The 18,335-nt window shown below is 56.4% G+C and overlaps 1 protein-coding gene across 1 annotated transcript; it reads left to right on the top strand.

Annotated features, from left to right (window-relative positions):
* The first annotated feature begins 5,316 nt into the window (after window positions 1-5,316).
* On the top strand, window positions 5,317-18,303 carry WNT6 (Wnt family member 6). The gene is made up of 4 exons (XM_055573499.1): window positions 5,317-5,589; window positions 15,234-15,454; window positions 15,682-16,016; window positions 17,623-18,303. Exons 1-4 carry the CDS (start codon window positions 5,507-5,509, stop codon window positions 18,082-18,084), a joined length of 1,101 nt encoding a protein of 366 aa, XP_055429474.1. The 5' UTR covers window positions 5,317-5,506; the 3' UTR covers window positions 18,085-18,303.
* Window positions 18,304-18,335: the final 32 nt, after the last annotated feature.

Raw genomic sequence — 18,335 nt, forward strand, 5'->3', positions numbered from 1 at the left:
AGAAACTACTAACCTGACTTTTATGGTAAGCATCCACAGATGCTTCTTTGAAATCCAGCATGCATCCTGAAATGTTAGAGTTCCCAAAATATTTTGCTGGTTTTTAAAATTTATGTCTGTTAGTTCTCTTATAATCTAGCAGTTCCCCCCTATCTTTTATGCTCTCTTCTTCAAATGCGTTTAAAAGAATTCCCATTGCTTTCAAAGTAAGAAAAAAATTCCCTTCCATTCCTGTAAAGTTTTGCTTGGTCTGATCAGCCGCCGCTCCAGTCCCTCCAGCCTCTTTCCCACCAGGTTGCTTTCTACTCTCTTGTCAACCTCAAGCCAACCTTGAGTGGGTGCTCCTCCCCCCACCCTGGTGCCTTCTTCATATCCCTGCAGGGATATGTGTAAAAACACAGCTGCTCCCCTGGCCAGAAATGCTCTTCCCTCCCTTGTAGCTCCCAGTTAATTCTGACTTATTTTTGTATCTCACTTGGGGGGTTCCCCCCTCTGAGAGGCCTTCTCCACCTTCCCTGACTTGATCAACCCTGCTGCCTGAGCCTCTCACAGTGGTCTCTCTTCTCTGAAGCGCAGGTCAGAGTTGTGATTTTTTCACTTGTTTGTGAGATGATATGATTAAAAAACATTAGCTCCATGAAAGTGAGGATTATGTTTGCTTTTCCTCACCATTGTCTTTCCACTATTTAGCTGGGTGCCTGGCACATCGGTGGAGAAGGAAATGGCAACCCACTCCGGTATTCTTGACTGGGAAATCCCATGGACAGAGGAGCCTGGTGGGCTACAGTCCATGGGGTCATAAAGAGTTGGACACAACTGAGCAACTAAATAACAACAACTGGCACATAGTATGTGTTCTATAGAAAAATTTCTGACTGTTGTCCAGGGAGAGAGAGCCAGCAGACACCAACGCAGTTAGGAGGGAGTCTGGGTCTGGAGACCTGGGTGGAGGAGATCTGATTCCCTGAGAGGTGAGGGCTGAAGCAGTGAGGATAGGCGGTGTGACCTGGGAAGGAGTGATAGTGTGAGAAGAGGATGGGGTCTTGTCTCCAGAACCCCAGAGGCCATGCCAGGGATCTTCTGCCTACCCCATGGCCTCTAATGCTGGAGCCAGGCCTGGACGGGGATGCCTGGGGAGGTTCCTGGGCCCAACCACTCCTCCTTGGGGCCACTGGGGCTGAGCTAAGTGGAAACAAATGTTCCCTGGCTTCCCACCAGCCCAGTCCTGGTGGGCGAGCAGCAATCCCTCCCTCTCAGCCTCTGCTCCCCCCTCCCCCTGTCCCACCCTCCCACCCCACCGAGTTTTTTCTCCCTTTGACTGATGGAGTGATGCGAAGGCTGGAGCATGGATAGGGTTGAGAGATGTGGAAGATATAAAGCAGGTGGGTTCTATGGGGAACCAGGGCCTGGGGTGGGGGTTCCCTTGGACAAAGGCCCAGAGGCAATCTCAGGAGAAACTTGACCTAGATTGGCTAAAGCTGGGAACCAGGCATTTGAGTTCCCACTCTGGGCTGGAAAGGCACATTCTCATGACTTCAGGTGGGCTGGAAAAAGTTGGACTAGCATCTGGGATTCAGAAAGTAGAGGACAGCGGTTCTTCCTTTCTTCTATCTTTTTCCTTCTCTCCATCTCTCTAGAGGGCTGGCCTTTCCTCTCTCTCTCTTCTCCTGGGACCCAGAGACCCAGGGCCCTGCGGAATTCTCAAGTCCCATCACCACCCTAAAGGAATGAGAGTCAGGTCTCATTGCTGGGGAAGGAGGAAGGGCGGATGGTGGGGAGGGACGGAGAGGGAGAGAGAGGTGACTGGGAGGGGAAGAGTCAGGCCCAAATTCCTGGGCTCCTGCAGCTTCAGTCGTTCTGAGAAACAAAGAAACAGAGAAAATGATTCAGAGACAGACACAAACAGAGACCGAATTATGGAGATGGGAAAGACGTGAAAAGATGCACAGAAAGACAGTGAGAGAGAGAGAGAGAGAGAATCCGACAGAGGGCTCCGCTTTCCCCTGCAGCGAATCTGATGTTATCTATCCCCAGCTGCCTCTCTCCCCCTCCACAGTCCCCACTTCTGCCCCTCCTTCCTCTCCAACCCCATAGCCAGACAACCCTGTTTCTCCTTCCCCGCCTGTCTTTTAGATGACCTAAGGTGGAGGGATGGGGGAAGAGATGGAGGGGGCCTGGAGGACAGAGAGAAAGAGATCAGAGTAGCACTCCATCCATGCTACAGAGGTGGTGTGTGTGCGCACGTGTGTGTACATGTGTGTGTGCACGTGTGTGTGCGTGATCTCCAGGAAAGCCAGCATGTGTCTCAGTCTGAGCCAGCCCACCTATGTGGCCAGCCCTACCTGTGGATGAAAGTTACCCAGTGTCATCTAGGACAGGCGAGGTGTCCTGTGGTTTCTGCGGGGCTGTCTGGAAACCTATGCCCAGCTGTGGGTGTGTGTGAGTGCGTATGCATGTGCATGCATCTTGATCTGTCTTTGTGTGCCTCTGTTTCCATCTCCTAGTTTCCCAGCCCTTCTCCGTGGAGGGTCTTCCAAGGTGATAGTGACGGCTTGAAGCCTCAGGAACATCTGAACTCATCTCTGTGAATGTTTGAGGGCTTCAGGAGTGAAGTTATGGCTCTCTCTCTCTGCCCAGATGCCAGCCAACTCCTAGATGGGGGTGCAGAGAAGGCAGAAAGCAGTGGGCAGAGGCAAGGTTGCCTTGGAACAGAGGCCTTGAGAATTGAGGCTTCAGGAGACCTGCCCATCACAGACTGCCGCCCACCCCTCCCTGCCCCAGTGCTTCCACAGGCACTAGTGGGCCAGCTGTTTCTGGAATGGGATTCTGGGGTGCTTGAGTTGGGGGAAGGATGAGGACTTGTAAATCCAGGGATGGCCAAATATTCTACAAGGTCTGGCCAGAGAGAGTACTGCAGGAGGGTGGGGTGTTCTGTGTGTGTTTTTAGGAAAGGTGGGGGGTGGGGGCAGAAAGGCCGCCTGCGGGGGAGAAGGCTTCTTGGCAAACGCCCCAGTTTCCTGAGCTGATCCCTGCTCCCTGCCACTGCTCCCAATTCTGTTGTTTCAATAACATCATTTTTATCCACCCCACAGAGAGACCTTGTCTTAGGAGGGGGAGGTGAAGGGCAGGGCTAGGGCATGAGGGGGTGGTAGTGGAGAGAGACTGGGGTCTGGAGGGAGCAGGGACCAGATTTGGGGCGCTCCCTCTTCAGGCAGAAGCAGGGCGGTCCCAGAGCCCTGGTCCCCTGATGACAAAGACAAATACATTAAAATTCTTGCCTCGGAGAAGAATGCAGGATCAGGAGAGCATTTCATAATCTGCAATAACAGTAGCAGGGTGGGGGTGGGAGGGCAGAGGGTTCGGAACCCATGCAATAGTTCCCAGGGGATTGGTCATTGGCCACCTGCAGCCTCTAGGGACCCCCCCGCCTCCAGCCGGAGCCCTCCAGCCGCCTGTTCAGCACCATCTGGCCTGAGTGTGGGCCCAACCTTGGCTGCATTGTTCAGTGTGCAGGGTCCAGAGTTGGCACTGCCCTACAGAAACAGCAACTGGGTGCAAAATTAAAAGGTGCAGAGGCTGTGCCTGGCATCTGGTTGCTATTAAAGGCTAAAATGGGAGGGGCTGCACTTGGGCCACGCCCCCTACCTCTCTCAGCCCCTAGCCCCCGTCTCTAGAGCACTCCAGCACCCTCACCAGAACTCTCAGTGCCCAGGACGAGGGCTTAGACTGATTCAACCTGGACACCACGGCCCTAGGGTGGGGGTCCCAGCAAAGCCAGGGGCTTCCCTGTGTGCCTAGGCCAATGTTTCTCCATTTCTTTTCTCTTCTCCACTTGCTCATCCTTCCTTTCCCAGATCTGCCTCCTCCCCTGGGACCTGCATCTGTGGTCTTTTCTTACACCCCCAGCCCATCTTGATCCGCTTGTCCCTACACTCAGAATCTTGGCTTTTCTCTGCTCACCAGGGTGTTTCTCTCTCTTATCTCTCTTGGCAGTGGCCCTACTCCCCAAGTTCAGGTGCTCCCCACTCTCCTCCCCCCCACACACATACTCCAGAAGACCGGGAGCTTTCTCTAGACGCCTGAAGTTTCTGCCACATGGGCTTGAGGTCCTCCATCGTTATCTCCAGCCAGGAGCACCAGTACAACTTGATGGCTGTTCTGGATAGAGGTGAAAGGGAGACTGGCCCTTGCCATGGAATGTCCTGCACCACCTGTCCCTCTGTACCCCCGGGGCACACGGGGCGGGAGCGGGGAGCAGGGACTACAGCTCCCTGCCAGCCTGCTTGGCGTGATGAATGGAGCTGTCCTTCCTCCCCACGGGGGCCTTTGATCTCCCCTCGTGGGGAGGGGGCCAGGGGCATCAAAGACATTTTTGTGGCATTAGAGAATCAGATAAAATGCCATCTCACCTGCAGCTGCCCTCCCACCCGCTCCGGCCGGCCAAGTTGGGGGAGCAGCGATGAGGCAGGGACCCTCGGACCCACGAGGCCCGGCTGCAGCGAGTCCTGACCCTTCGCTCTGCAACCTCCACTCTGTCGCTCGGTTGCACGTGCGAGAGCTTGATCGCAGGCCATAAAGAGGTTCTCTCTTGCTGTCTAATCTGCCCTCCCGCACCTCCTCCCCTGAGTGCCGGCCTGATGAGGCGGGGGCTGGGGAGCAGAGTGGAGGCCCATTGCTTCCTCCTGTGCTCAAGAAAAGGCTGAAAAAGGGGGCTTGCGGCGCAGAGGCGGGGTCCGGTCAGAGGTGACCCCCTCTGGAGTCGGCCCATCGGGCCATCGAGTTCGACACCCCTCCCCGGAGCACCCAGCGCCGGGGGCAGACTGCATCTCCCGGCCCCCGCTCCAGCATCCCACTCCGCACCGCCCCCCAACCCAAACTCCCTCATTCCTGGGAAGTTTTCTCTCTTTACAGTCAACAAACCTGTCAAACGTCTCCCTTCCAGCCCGTCCCCCATTCCTTCGCTCCTCTTCCTTCCCCCCCGCTTACCCTTCTCCACCCTGCTTCCCCGCCCCTCCTTGCCCCCGACTCCGAGCGGCGGCGGGGGGCTCCCAGGCCTTGTGAGAGGCGAGGTGAGGGGGCGAGGCAGGCGGGTCCCCCAGCCACGAGCGTGTTCGGGCCCCGCCCTCCGCCGAGCTCCGCGCCCGCCGCCCCGGGGCGCTCGGCTCCCTCCCGAGAGTCCCGCCGCCTGACTGTCGCAACTGCCACCCCCACGGCCCCCCTGCCCCTCGCCCCCGCCCCGGCCCCGCTCCCCTCCCACCCCCGCCCCCGGCTCTGATTTCTTCTCCCGAGCGAGCTCGGCAGGAGACACAGGCTCTGGCTGCCCTGTCCGCTCTCCGCCTCCGCCGCGCCCTCCTCGCCCAGGATGGGCCCCCCCGCCGCCGCCGCCGCCGCCGGAGCCATCGCCTCCCGGCCGCCGCCGCGCTCGCCCTGAAGCCCGGGCCCCCGCGCGCAGCGGCTGGCCCCTCAGCCTCGCGCCCTGCCCGCACCCGCCGGCCCTAAAGCTGTCATGATGCAGCCGCCCGCGCCCTCCCGCCTGGGGCTGCTCCTGCTGCTGCTCCTGTGTCCGGCGCACGTCGGCGGACTGTGGTGGTGAGTGCTGCGTCTGGCTGCCCCCGCGGGGCCCCTGGAGCTCGGACGTGGGGACCTCGGGGCCGAAGGTGGGGCTCCGGATCGCGCTCCCGCCGCCTCCCGGCTCTACCTGTGCGCGGAGCCCAGCCCCTCCGCAGCTGGAGACGCGAGGGGGAGGTGCGTGCCGCTCCTGCTGACCTCCTCTAGGGGCATTTCTGTACTGCCACTTAGACGTGCCCACACACCCCCTGCCCCCCTCCCTACATTCTACTGTATTTCCTCCTCCTGTGTCCCACCCCCACCGCAGGTTACGCGCTCAACCCAGGTCACCGAGGAATCAGCGGATGGGTAGGAAAGAGATACGGGGAGACGGAGGCAAGATCTGTAGTCTGAGATACGAATGAATAAAAGAGTGTGTGTTAAGAAGGCTTTGGATTTAGGGGAGAGAGGCTGAATTTGGGGGAAAGAGAAGAACAAGGTGGGAAACCACTGGCAGGGAGAGTCAAGTAGCTGCCTCTTCTCGCCCCACTTTGCTCACAAACCCACCAGCTTCTCTCTGGGCTCCTTCAGAATGGGTGGTAGGGGCGGGAAAGGGAGCGTAAAGGGGGAAACTGAGTCAGAACCTTCGCTTTCTCTACTTTCTCCTCCCCGAGCAAAGAGGAGGAAAGGCAGGAAAAGGACCCAAGCTCCTGGCCCTTCCAGATGTAGAGGTCATGGATGAAAAAATGTGCTGCTGGGAATCGTGGAGGGTCCTGGTGGAAGGGAACAAGGCCTGGCCAGCCAAGGGTTGGGGTCGAGTTCCCAGACTGCCCTAGCTAGAGCAGACACACAGGCAGCTGAGGTTGCGGGAACTTGGAGTCTTGCGGGATGGATAGAGGCTGGGGAGGTGGGTGCCCGGCCGGGACCGTTCAGCGATCCGGATCCCGTAGACTTTTTTTCCCCTTCTCAGTCTTGGGAGCAGCAAGGACCCGCCCGGAATAGTTGTGTTTAGAGAGGAGGGACTTGGACGATACCGCTGGTGCATTAGCCAATCCTAACAAGTCAAAACCTTGTCTATTTGCATACCGCCATATCATTGGCTGGATTCTCTACCCTCCACTCCTCTCCCACCCCGGGATTTGGAAGAAGGGGTGGGGCAGGCAGTTCCCTCTTTTCTAGGAAGATAGCTGGATGCCCACACAGGGAGCTGCTGGCCACGATCCCACTTCCATGATGTAGGAGAGAAGTCGCTCAGGGTGTCAGTGAGGGGGCCAAGCCAGGGCGACCTAAGTCTCGGCCAGGCAACATGCGTCCTTGGATCCTGACTTAGAATAATGCAGTAGCAGCTTTGAAATAAAGAGAACTGCGATCTAATCTCCCCCCATTGTCAAGCCTATGACCTTGGGCAAGTCACTTCTCCCTTCTCCCTGGTGTCTCAACTGTAAGATAGGGAGTCAGTCCTCCTACCTGGAAGGGTTGATAGGAGGATTGGGTGGGATGACCTACAACATAATCTGACGTTGGGAGGTGCTTCTAAATGTAAGTCCTCTCCTCCACACCCCAGGTTCTGGCCAGAATCCCCAAGGATGAAAGGGGGATCAATTTAAATTAAAATCTAGGATCTCTAGCAAAATTTTGCAAAGGGAGCTCTATCTCTTATTCCCCATACACACCTGTCCTAACTTTGCCCTTTCTCAAAGTATGGAGACAGAAGTTTCTCCCTGAGGGCTATTGCCTTGCTTCCCCACCCCACTCCACGCCCTACTATTTGTCCCAATTTTATCATCCTTCCGCTTAAAAATACAACTTCCTCCATGACGCTGCCCCTCTGTCTTCCCTCCCTTGCCTTCTCTATGCTCTCACTGCAGTCCATGCATTGGACATTATACCAGTTAGACATTTCACTGACTGCCCTCTCCTCTTGGGTCCTCTTTCCCTGCTCCTGGGAGGCGGAGCCTTTGTCTTTAGGGCCCTGGAAACTAAAGGTGCTGGGGACAGCTGTATGGAGTTCTGCTGGGGTTTATGTTCATGGTGGCTCCTTTGTTTGTGCGGGGCTGCTGGATGGGAGCCATGCCAGAGGAAGAGAGACCTCGTCCCTTGGAGACTGACCCTGAAGCTGGAAAGGAGGGAGTGGGGGAGGAGGGGAGGAAGGCAGGTGTGGAAGAACACAGAGGCCTTCATGGCCACAGCTGCAGGGCAAGCCGGGTGAAGAGTGAGGAGTTGGAGTGATAAGGTGTCTGGCAACTGGCTCACTCAGATACTTTGGAGAGGTTGTCCCCACCCCTGAGGCTTCACCTGAAGCAAGAGCTTCTTCAGGCAAGAAACGTCCAGGCTGCTCCCTGATGTCTAGAACTGGTTGGCTGGATCTTTTCTTCCTGCTTCGCAGAGAACACTAGCCAGGCCGGAGCTCCAGCGGTGAACAGGAAAGCGGCTGGCCTCACAGCAGCTCATTGCAGTCCATGCTGCCATTCTAGCAGCAGCCAGGCTGGGAAGACATAGTTCTCCAGGAACTCTGAGTGACTGGACTGTCCTGGTTAGGAAAGGAGGGCTCTGGAGGGGCCGTGGCCCAGGCCTTAGGCTCACGGACCTGGGTCTAGGTCCACCAGAAGTTTCCCCTTCCAATTTCTTCCCTCTTCCCCTTCTTTCCCGCCACCCCTCTTCTCCAACGCTTTCTAAACTCTGCCTCTGACCTCTGTCTGTCTCTCTCTCTCATCTGTAACCATATCTTTGTGAATCACAGAATCCCAGATTCCAGGACATTGGCCAGGCTCTCTTGAGGTCATCTTGTCCAGCTTACTGCCTCCAGGCTATCCAGCTTATGCTCTGGCCCTGACAGATTCTGTCCTGGTCATCAGCTCCCAGCCCTCCCATCCTGCTCTCTGCCCCTTCTCATCCTCCCCCAGGAGGTTCTTCTCAATATCTGGCCCATCTTTATTTATACCTTCAATCAGTGGATGTAGAAAATAGCTCACTCTCACAGAATAGCCAAATCAATCTCCCTTCTTCTCCTTTCCTCTTTCCATTTGATATTTTCTGTAAAAGAAACTAACCCTCCCATTGTTCCACTTGGAAAAGCACCACTTGGTCTCACTCCCTTCCCCCATCTCATCTTCCCTATGAGAACAGGAGCCAGGCACTGGTCAGCTCTGGCCCCTCGGGGAGGCAGGGAAAGGACCCAGGCCTCTTCCTGACACCCAGGCTTTCCAGTTGTGACTCCCATCACCCCTTCCCATCCTCTCTTTCTCTGGGGCCCCTGACCCTTCATGGTCAGTCTTGTTGCTGGCTCTCACAAGCTTAAGATGGGGTGGATGGTGGGGGTAGGGTGGCCATCCAGGCCTCCCCTTCCAGCCCTCCCCACCCTTCGCCTTGGCAGCTTCCCCTGGAAGGAGACAATGGGGCTGTGAGCAGAAAAGGGCAGGGGCAAAAGGAGGCTGGCTTGGTCCAGGCCAGAGCATGCCCTGAGCCCACCAGAGTCCTGGCACCGTGACATTTCCCGGGGGGTGCAGTCCCCTCCTGCCCTCTTCTCATCAGAAGCCAGGAGTTGGGTGGGAGCGGGAATTGGCGGGGGAAGTCAGCGGGAGGCTTGATCATCAGGGCCCAGCCAGGGGGATTCCAGAATGTGTACTTTGATGAAGAAATGCAGCGGTGGAGGGGATGAGGTGGTGGGGGTGGGGGGGGGTTGGGGGGTGCGGGCAGCCGGGCTGCAGTCAGGCTGGCGGTAGGGCACCCAGCCAGTCAGAGCAGGAGGTGCTCAGGAACACAGAAGCCTGTCCCCTGGGAGTGGGGAGAGCGCCCTCTAGCCTGCACCTTCCTTCCTGCCAGGGGCAGAGTGGGGCGAGGCCCTGGGTGCTTCCCCTGGACTGCTTGAGGAGGAGCACAGGGAGGGAAAGGTCGCTGGGCAAGTACTTCACCCACTTTCCACCTGGTCTCTTTGGCTGTTTCCTCTAGCTTGGAGCCCTCTGCTTAATCCAGAAATTAGATCTAGAAAGGACCTTACAGATCATCTGGGCCAATCTTCTCACTCTCAGTGAGAGAAGTCTAGCAAAGTTCAGGGACAGGAGGTGACTTGCCCAAGGCCACCCAGAATGCAAGTAGCTGAGGGCTGGGGACCAGGAGTCCACCTCCCGCTGAGTGCTGTGTCCTGGTGTGCAGTAGGGGTAGGGATCAGGAAAGGGGTACAGGCCCCTGCACAGGCCCCTTCTGCTCCCCCCGTCTCACAGTGCTTCCCCACCTCGGTATGGGAGAGCAGATGGCATAGGACAGACTCTCTGCAGGATATCCAGTGGATGGTCATTGTGTCCAGGCCTCTGACCAGCAGCAAGCCATCTTGTGTGGGGAAGTCATTCAGGGCAAGGAAAGCCCCTGCAAGGGAAGAAGTGTGAGGAGGTGGGAAGGGCAGCACCTGGGACTGGGCAGAAAGGACCCAGTTGGGCCGGGGGGAGGGGGGTGTGGAGCCAGGGAATGGGGTGGCTGGTGGGCGGTGGGGAGGTAGGGGTTAATGGACCTGGGGCATTACTGACTTTGATGTGGTGGTTGGGGTGGGGGTAGGGACTGGGGGAGGGGGAACAGTAATTACTGAGTTAGACAGAGCAGGACAGGACAGGCGGGCCGGGCACAGGCCCGGGCCCAGCCTCCTCAGCAGCCCAGCCGTCAGGCAACATTTTTCTACCCCTTCTCCACCACCCACCTCCCCCACCCCTGTGCAGCCCCCACCCACAGCCCCAGGGCTCAGGGCTCCCTCTGCTGGCTCTTGGGAGCTGAGGGTCAGACTAAGGAGTACCCAGAATGAGTGCGGGGAACTAGTGGGGATTTGGCTGTGAGACCCTTTAGAGGAGCAGGCATCAGAAAGGTCTGTGATCCTCTTGGCCTCAAGAATCCACCCAGGAGTGCTGGCTGGAGAAGGGAGGCGGGGGGTGGGGGGATCTTGGAGGGTGCTCCTGGTCCATGGATTAGACTGGCAGGGGAGGAGGAGATACTGAGATCCAGGCTAAGGAGAGTTGGAGCAAAGTATGTTCTCAGGAATTCACACATGCTACCTGATTGCCGTGCACTGTGCAGGCCCAGGAGGTGGTTAAGGGTGTGAATGGGAAGTCACCTATGGGAAGACACTTGTGGAAGCCCACTCTCTGGAGAGGCTCTTTTCAGAAGTAGGCAGGTATTATTATTTATTTCCACTTTACAGTTGAGGACACTGAGGTTCAGAAGGTTAAGTTTCCTCATCCATTCAACAAAGGCTTGCAACAAAGGCCAACCTCCCCAACTAGGGGCTTGCTAACATTGTGGAACCAGCAAAGGGCAGAGCCTAGATCCAAACCCAAGTCTGATGGATTCTCAAGGCCCTGAGTTGTGTTCTGCTAATGACATTATACTTCTCCCTGAGATCTTTGTCTGGAATGAGTTTATATCTAATTGGAAAGATAAGACAAGAAGATGTGACAAAACAATTATGCCACCAGCCAGGATGACAAAAAACACCCCCGCCCCCATAAGTGACACCAGGAGTGAGGCAGGTGGGGGAGGTCAGAGAGGGCTGGGGCCCACCATTGGCTCCTTAGAGCAGGTGGGATCAGAGGCAAGTTTGGAGAGATGCTGTGTGAGATTTGGATGACTTAGAAGTGAGGAGGGGGGCGGGGTTGTCTCTGAGTTTGGAAACTTAGCGGTATGATCTGGGATGGATGCAGAGTCAGCCAACCCTGATCAGAGTAAGGACCATGTGGAGGACAGTATGCAAAAGCCCCTGAGGTATCAGAAGCCCTCGGGGTGGGAGGGCTGTTTCCTCCAGTCCCTTTGGTTTTTAAAATATTCGCCTAAATTTCTTGCAATGGGGATTCCCCCATTGAGTGGCCAGGGTAAGTCCCCTATCTTGCTTGCCTGTACAATAAGGGTGTAGTGGGTGGAAGTGGACTAGAAAATTTTCCACCCTCTGAAGCCAGGCATAGGAAGGTAAGTTAGGCCAGAAACCCAGGCCTCCAAGGCTTAGATTCACAGATGCTGCCAATAGGAACTGGCTGCCCCCGGATGCCATCTCATTTGGCTACTTATTCTACCAACTGAGGTCCCTGGGAAGGAGATCTTGGCACAGGAGGCCAAGCCAGCTAGAATGGCCAAACCCAGGCTTGTTCCTTCTTGTCTATGTACTGATTTCTTTTAGGGCTAGCTTTGTTTTTTCTATGCCCAGGAGCGGCTATTTGTTTAGGATCTCAGATCCTACATATTATATATTTCCTACCACCACTGTGCTCCAACCGCCAGCCCCCGCCCAACACGCAGATGCTTCCAGACAGGCACCTCTTCCCTAGGCTGATCTCAGGCCAGTGCAAACTCAGAGGCCCCCAAAGCAGAGTTCAGTCCCTAAGCAAGCAGAAGGGAAGGAAGGAAGGCAAAGGAAGAGGGGCGTTGGGGGAGTTATTTTGTGATTCGGTTAAAGATGGTGTTAAAGTTAGAGAGGCTATTTGAGTCTGTCTTGCCAACTCCTTATCTTCCTGACGCCCAGAGAGGGAACTGACTTGCTCAGCATAGCTCAGCTCACCCAGAGTGGACAGAGACCGGAGTACAAATGTGAGGCCTGGTGTTTTGCCCAACGCTTCCCTGCCAGTCCCCTTCTGGAGTTTCCTTTCCTGTGACTTGAAGATGGGAGTGAGGACAGGAGGGCAGGGAGCAAGCTGGTCCCTTGGGATTCTAGCTGCTACTATTGCCCATCCCTCCTCCTGACTGGCTTGTAAACAAGTCTAGTTCCCAGGCAGCCAGCCAGCCTGAGGAGCCAGACCCGGACCAGAAACTGACTCCAGGGCAGCCCCTCAACCCTGTGCAGGGCCAGCCCCACCTCCTGGGGGGCTCTGCCTGTAGTGCTCATCCTGATTCCTCTCCTATCTCAAGCTTCTGGGAAAAAGACAAGGTCAAGAGGTTCTTTCCCTTTCTCGCCTGCACACCCCACCCTCTCCTACTTCCCCAGAGCAGGAGGGGGGAGAGAAGCGGGATGGGACAGAGTAACCTTGGGAAGATAAGGCCAGTCAGCCTTGGGAAAGTAGGGAGTTAGCAAAGGGCAGGATTGGGGAGGGGAGACTGGGGAACTTGGCAGCTTGTGGGTGGAGTGGGGAAGACGGGTTTGCAGAGTCCCAGGCTCCCAGGTTGAGTTCTCAAGATGCAGGTGGCAGAAGAGAAGCTGGATGGCTGTGTGGAGGCCTGTTTCCCTGCCTCTAAATCCAGCTGGGGAGAAAATGTTTTTGGAAGCTAATTAGGAGTCATGAAGCCACATGTGGACAGGGTTCAATGAGGACCTTCTCCTTAGATGGCTCCTTCATTCACTCAAAAACATATATTAGATGATATTCATTGGAGAAGCATAGTAATCATTCACAATATGCAAATTTTCATAATAAAAATTGGAGGGGAAATACAAATTAAGCAGCTAAAAATCAGCCATGGAAAATGAAATTAACAGTCCTAACACTCAAGGTGCTCCATAGTCTTATTTACCAGCCTTGTACAACCATACTGGAAATTGCCCCCAATTATTTTTGTAATGAAATTGGATAAGTAGAAGGGGGATGAATAGATTGATAGAAATAAAGGTAGATAGATAAAGACTGATCAACTTGTACAGCCAGGGGTTTTCCTACCCTTAGCCCACTTGCCCCTGCCCCATCTATTACTTCTCTAGAGATGCGAAAGGGTTGGGGCTGGACCTTCCCAGGTACAGTGGGAATGCAGTGATGGCAAATCCTAAACATGGAGGCAGGCAGGTTTGGATTATGAGTCTCTCCACTGAGGAGAGAACTTTGGTTCCTGGACTACTGGGGTAGGGGTGATAACACTGACCGGTCGGGTGGTGATGGGGGTGGGGTGGAGTGTGGTAGGAGACACTTTACAGGATTGAGGACTGAGCTCAAGGATTGAGCTTACACATCTTCCTGCAATCATGTCTTCAAGCATCTCACTCCTTAGTGAGAGAAGTTCTACCTTAAGACCTAAATTCCTCCTGCTGCTATTTAAGCCCATTACATCTCATTGTTGTGGGCCCAGAACATGCCTGGGCAGGAGCAAATGGGGACAGTGGGGTGGATATGCACTAAAGCTAAGCTGAAAAGTAGGCCACCTTGACCTTTGGCACATATCTACCAACATTTTCCTCCACATTTTCTTTCTCCTGGTGTTGCTTCTCCCCACCCAAAATCTTATTCCACCCCCTGCTAAAGGCTTTTGAGTGGTTTCAAATTACCCTCAGCCTAAATGCTCTACCTACTTATTCCTACCAGACAGAGATCTCAGCTAAGTGCTCAAATAAGAGCATTCCAATTAAAGTAGTCCCCTCCAGGTGTGAATACCCAGCCGAGTGAACCTTCAGGGGTATGATGTACAGCAACTAAAAGGAAGTGCTAGCCTCGGATGAAGCAAAGGCTGAGAATGGAGGTATTTCTGAAAGTGTGTGGAACTCCTGGTAAGGTCTTTACCCACCAAGCCAAGGAGTATCCCCTCCCCAGTCAGTTATGTTATCTGCCCTGAGACCCCCGCCCCGTGCACTGTTCTTGGCTTGCTGCCATCTTGCTCTGGAAAGGTCACAGACCCTGGAGCAGGAGAAGGGGTCAGTGTCATCTACTTTACAACATGGCTTCAGAGACTCAGTCCCCAGTGCCTTCCTCCTGCTCAGGGAAACAGGGAGATATCGGGGTTCGGGTTGGGGGTGTGGGGTGGAATCTGACAGAAGGAGAAATCTGGGCTAGAGAGGAAGGGGGTGTGACTTTCCTCAAAGGCGCCCTCCCTTGACCGCTGTAACAGACCGTGGCTTGCTGTATTGCTGGGATTGCCCTACCTTTCTCGCATCAGGGCTAATCAGCTAACATAAGACCAGCTTGTGGTCCATTAAGACCAGATCCTTTTCTGACACTGTCTACTCTTCTTTATATTTCTTTATGATATGTACCTTCTTTTCTTTGACAGCTTACTTTTTTTTCCTAATTGAGTTTATTTATTTTTATTTTTGGTTGTGCTGGGTCTTCATTACTGTGTGAGGGCTTTCTCTAGTTGCAGAGAGTGGGGGCTATTCTCTAGTTGCAGCGTGCCCAGCTTCTCATCGCAGTGGCTTCTCTTGTTGCAGAGCAGAGGTTCTAGGGTGTGAGAGCTTCAGTAGTTGCAGCACATGGGCTCAGTAATTGCTGCACGCTGGCTTAGGTGCTCAGAGGCATGTGGGATCTTCCAGGACCAGAGATCGAACTAGTGTCCTCTGCATTGTAAGGCTGGTTTTTAACCACTGGACCACCAGGGAAGCCCTGTGATGGCTTGCTTGATCTTCCTTCCGTTAACGTCCTTTTCCTTTCCCTTTTGGGTTAGGCCTGGTGAATTTTAAACTTGGTCTACTTGGTGCCAGATGCCTTCACCTTGAGTCAAAATCCTGTAAGGATTTATTAATGAAGGTGTACACGGAAGGATAATACTAACTCTTTGATCTATAGCAATTTCAGTCTAGAATCTAGCTCAGAGGGGACACACACACACACACACCCCCACACACACACACACGCACGGAATAGTAAGAGAACCAGGTGGGGCAATCTCTATCTCAGTTGGGGGTGCTGGTGGGGCAAGAGGCATGTCACAGCTCCCGGCTGTGGGCTGGGCGGGGCTGGTCTCCCGCCCCTCCCCCAAGCTCTTCGAGTTACAACCATGGTCTGCTGTTCTTTACTTCCCAGGGCCGTGGGCAGCCCTTTGGTCATGGACCCTACCAGCATCTGCAGGAAGGCCCGGCGGCTCGCAGGGCGGCAGGCTGAGTTGTGCCAGGCCGAGCCAGAAGTGGTGGCCGAGCTAGCGCGGGGCGCCCGGCTGGGGGTTCGGGAATGCCAGTTCCAGTTCCGCTTCCGACGCTGGAACTGCTCCAGCCATAGCAAGGCCTTCGGGCGCATCCTGCAACAGGGTCAGTGTGGGGAGGACCCCAGGAGGGGGCTGTTGTCTCGCCGTTGGAGAGTCAGAGGAGAGGGTGGGGGTGGGGGGAGGCCCACGGAGCCCCACTTCCTCCACGGGTCAAAGGACACGGCCCCGATCACGTCTCCCAGCCCTACGCCACTCTGCCTCGCGCCCACCGCAGCGCCCCAGAACCCAGCTCAGGTCTTGCTGTCTGACCGCCCCTCTCCGCTTCCGCAGACATCCGGGAGACCGCCTTCGTGTTCGCTATAACGGCGGCAGGCGCCAGCCATGCGGTCACGCAGGCCTGCTCCATGGGCGAGCTGCTGCAGTGCGGCTGCCAGGCGCCCCGAGGCCGGGCCCCACCCCGGCCCCCCGGCCTGCCAGGCACCCCTGGGCCCCCCGGCCCCGCGGGGTCCCCCGACGGCAGCGCCGCCTGGGAGTGGGGGGGCTGCGGCGACGACGTGGACTTCGGGGATGAGAAGTCGAGGCTCTTCATGGACGCGCAGCACAAACGGGGACGTGGAGACATCCGTATGTTGGTGCAACTTCATAACAATGAGGCGGGCCGGCTGGTGAGTGGGGACAGGCACGGATAAGGGCACGCGCGCGCTCGCGCGCGTGTGTGTGTAAATGTGGGAGTGTGGGTGAGTTTGAAAGGATGTGGAGACTGTGGTATATGAGGAGGAGTGAGTTTGTGGAAGGGCTTAGTGGGGTACACGGTGTAGGAGTTTGTTAATGTGTGGGAGGCCACTGGGGAAGATTGGCTGGGGGTGTGGTTGGGCCAGTGGGAGGCAAGGTGGCTGACCTAGAAGAGGGAGTCACTTGGGGGGCCTGGGAGGGGTAGGGGCTGATGGTCCAGTGGGCAGGGTAGGGAGGGGACAACCAGGGAAGAGGACCCAGGGCCTTTAGGGACCTCAGGTAGGGAGGACATAGTTCTGAAGCAGGACAAGTAGGGCAAAGCTTGGGTGGCTAGAGGCTGCCAGGGCAGGGCCTGAGGAGGGAGACCAAGGCCAAGGATGAGAGAAAGGACAGAAGCCCAGTAAAGGCATGGGATCTGGAGGTTGGGGAGCTGGGAGAAGTGAGGGAGGCTCCAGGGACAATGGTCTTGGAAAGGAGTGAAGGACGAGGAGTGGATCCTGATGGTAGGAGGGGTCAGGGAGAGGCCAGGAAAGCTGTGACAGTCTAGGCACTTGTCAACTGGCTGCCTGGCAATCCCAGACCAGTCCCTGCCCAGAGCCCTGGCAGCCTCTCCCCTTCCCTCTATGATGAGGAGGGCCTCAGGAGCTCCTGTTTAGGGACAAGAAGCAGTATGAGTCAGATGTTCCTGGGGCGGGGTGGAGGGGAAAGAGAAGAGGCCTAGGAGGGGCCCCATAGACTTCAAGACTGTAGATAAGGTTGGCCCCTGGACTCTGAGCTTCCGGAAATGATCTTCCTGGGGCATCTGACCCCATAAATCTCTAGCAGGGTTGTGAGTTTTCCATTCCAGCCTCGGACGTAAATGGTAAATAAAGGGCAGGACTCCTGGGTTTCAGTTCTCAGTAGGGCATTCATAGGGGCCCTCCTGCACCCTATGCCTCAGTTCTAGCGTGTGCCAGGGAACCCCCATATCCTATGTCTTGTAGGGTTATGGCCTGAGGCATTGGGCAGGGGTGGGAGGAAGAGGGGACTTGGAGAGGAATGTCCAGACAGGCCCACATACCTGTCGGAAAGGATTGGGGAGGGGTGGCGGAGACAGAGCCCAGGCAGCCTGCTCTGCCTGGGGCCCTGGGAGCAGGAATGAGAAGGCTGGCTGGCAAGAGGAATCCGTGCGACAGCTGCCACCTTTACCCCCTCCCTCCAGGGAGAATCTCACCCTTGCTGTCCATTCCGCTTTCTCCCCCATTCCTTGGCTTTGGATCCTGGAATCTCTACACTGCATACTGTCCCCCACTCCCCACTGCTCCCACTTCTCCATCATTCCTCCTCCTCTCCCAGGTGTCGGGCCGTGATTTCCTCCTTCCCACTTTGCGCGCTTTCGCTTTTTTATTTGGCTTTTTTTTTTTTTTTTTTTTTTGGTCTGCTCTTTGCTGTCTTCCATTCACCACCCTCCCCTATTTTATTTTCTGTCGGTCCTCTGGGCCTTTGTGCGCCCCACCTCCCGGATCTGTTCCCATCCGCCTGCTCTTATGCTCCCCGCAGGCCGTGCGGAGCCACACGCGGACCGAATGCAAGTGCCACGGACTGTCCGGCTCGTGCGCGCTGCGCACCTGCTGGCAGAAGCTGCCCCCGTTCCGCGAGGTGGGCGCGCGGTTGCTCGAGCGCTTCCACGGCGCCTCGCGTGTCATGGGCACCAACGATGGCAAGGCTCTGCTGCCCGCCGTCCGCACGCTCAAGCCGCCGGGCCGCGCTGACCTGCTCTATGCCGCCGACTCGCCCGACTTCTGCGCCCCCAACCGGCGCACGGGTTCGCCGGGCACCCGCGGCCGCGCCTGCAACAGCAGCGCCCCGGACCTCAGCGGCTGCGACCTGCTGTGCTGCGGCCGCGGGCACCGCCAGGAGAGCGTGCTTCTCGAGGAGAACTGCCTGTGCCGCTTTCACTGGTGCTGCGTGGTGCAGTGCCACCGCTGCCGCGTGCGCAAGGAGCTCAGCCTTTGCCTTTGACCCGCCGCGGCACTCGGAACTGCGCGCGGAGCCGCCTCTCGGCACCTGCGGGACCTCTGGGCGCCAGCAGAGGGCGCTGCCTCGGCCCGGCTTCCCCCTGAGAAAGTCCATCTTGCAGGCCTCTGGAAACTGCGAGGCGGTGGGACTTGAGACTTATGCCGGTTCATCAAGGCCCAGGGCACTGAGGGAGCCACCTGACAGGGGCTCCCGGGGACTTCATGAGGAGACCATATAGAGCCTCTCTCTCCTCG

The sequence above is a fragment of the Bubalus kerabau genome, chromosome 3 (assembly GCF_029407905.1).
Source record: "Bubalus kerabau isolate K-KA32 ecotype Philippines breed swamp buffalo chromosome 3, PCC_UOA_SB_1v2, whole genome shotgun sequence".
Taxonomy (NCBI): domain Eukaryota; kingdom Metazoa; phylum Chordata; class Mammalia; order Artiodactyla; family Bovidae; genus Bubalus; species Bubalus kerabau.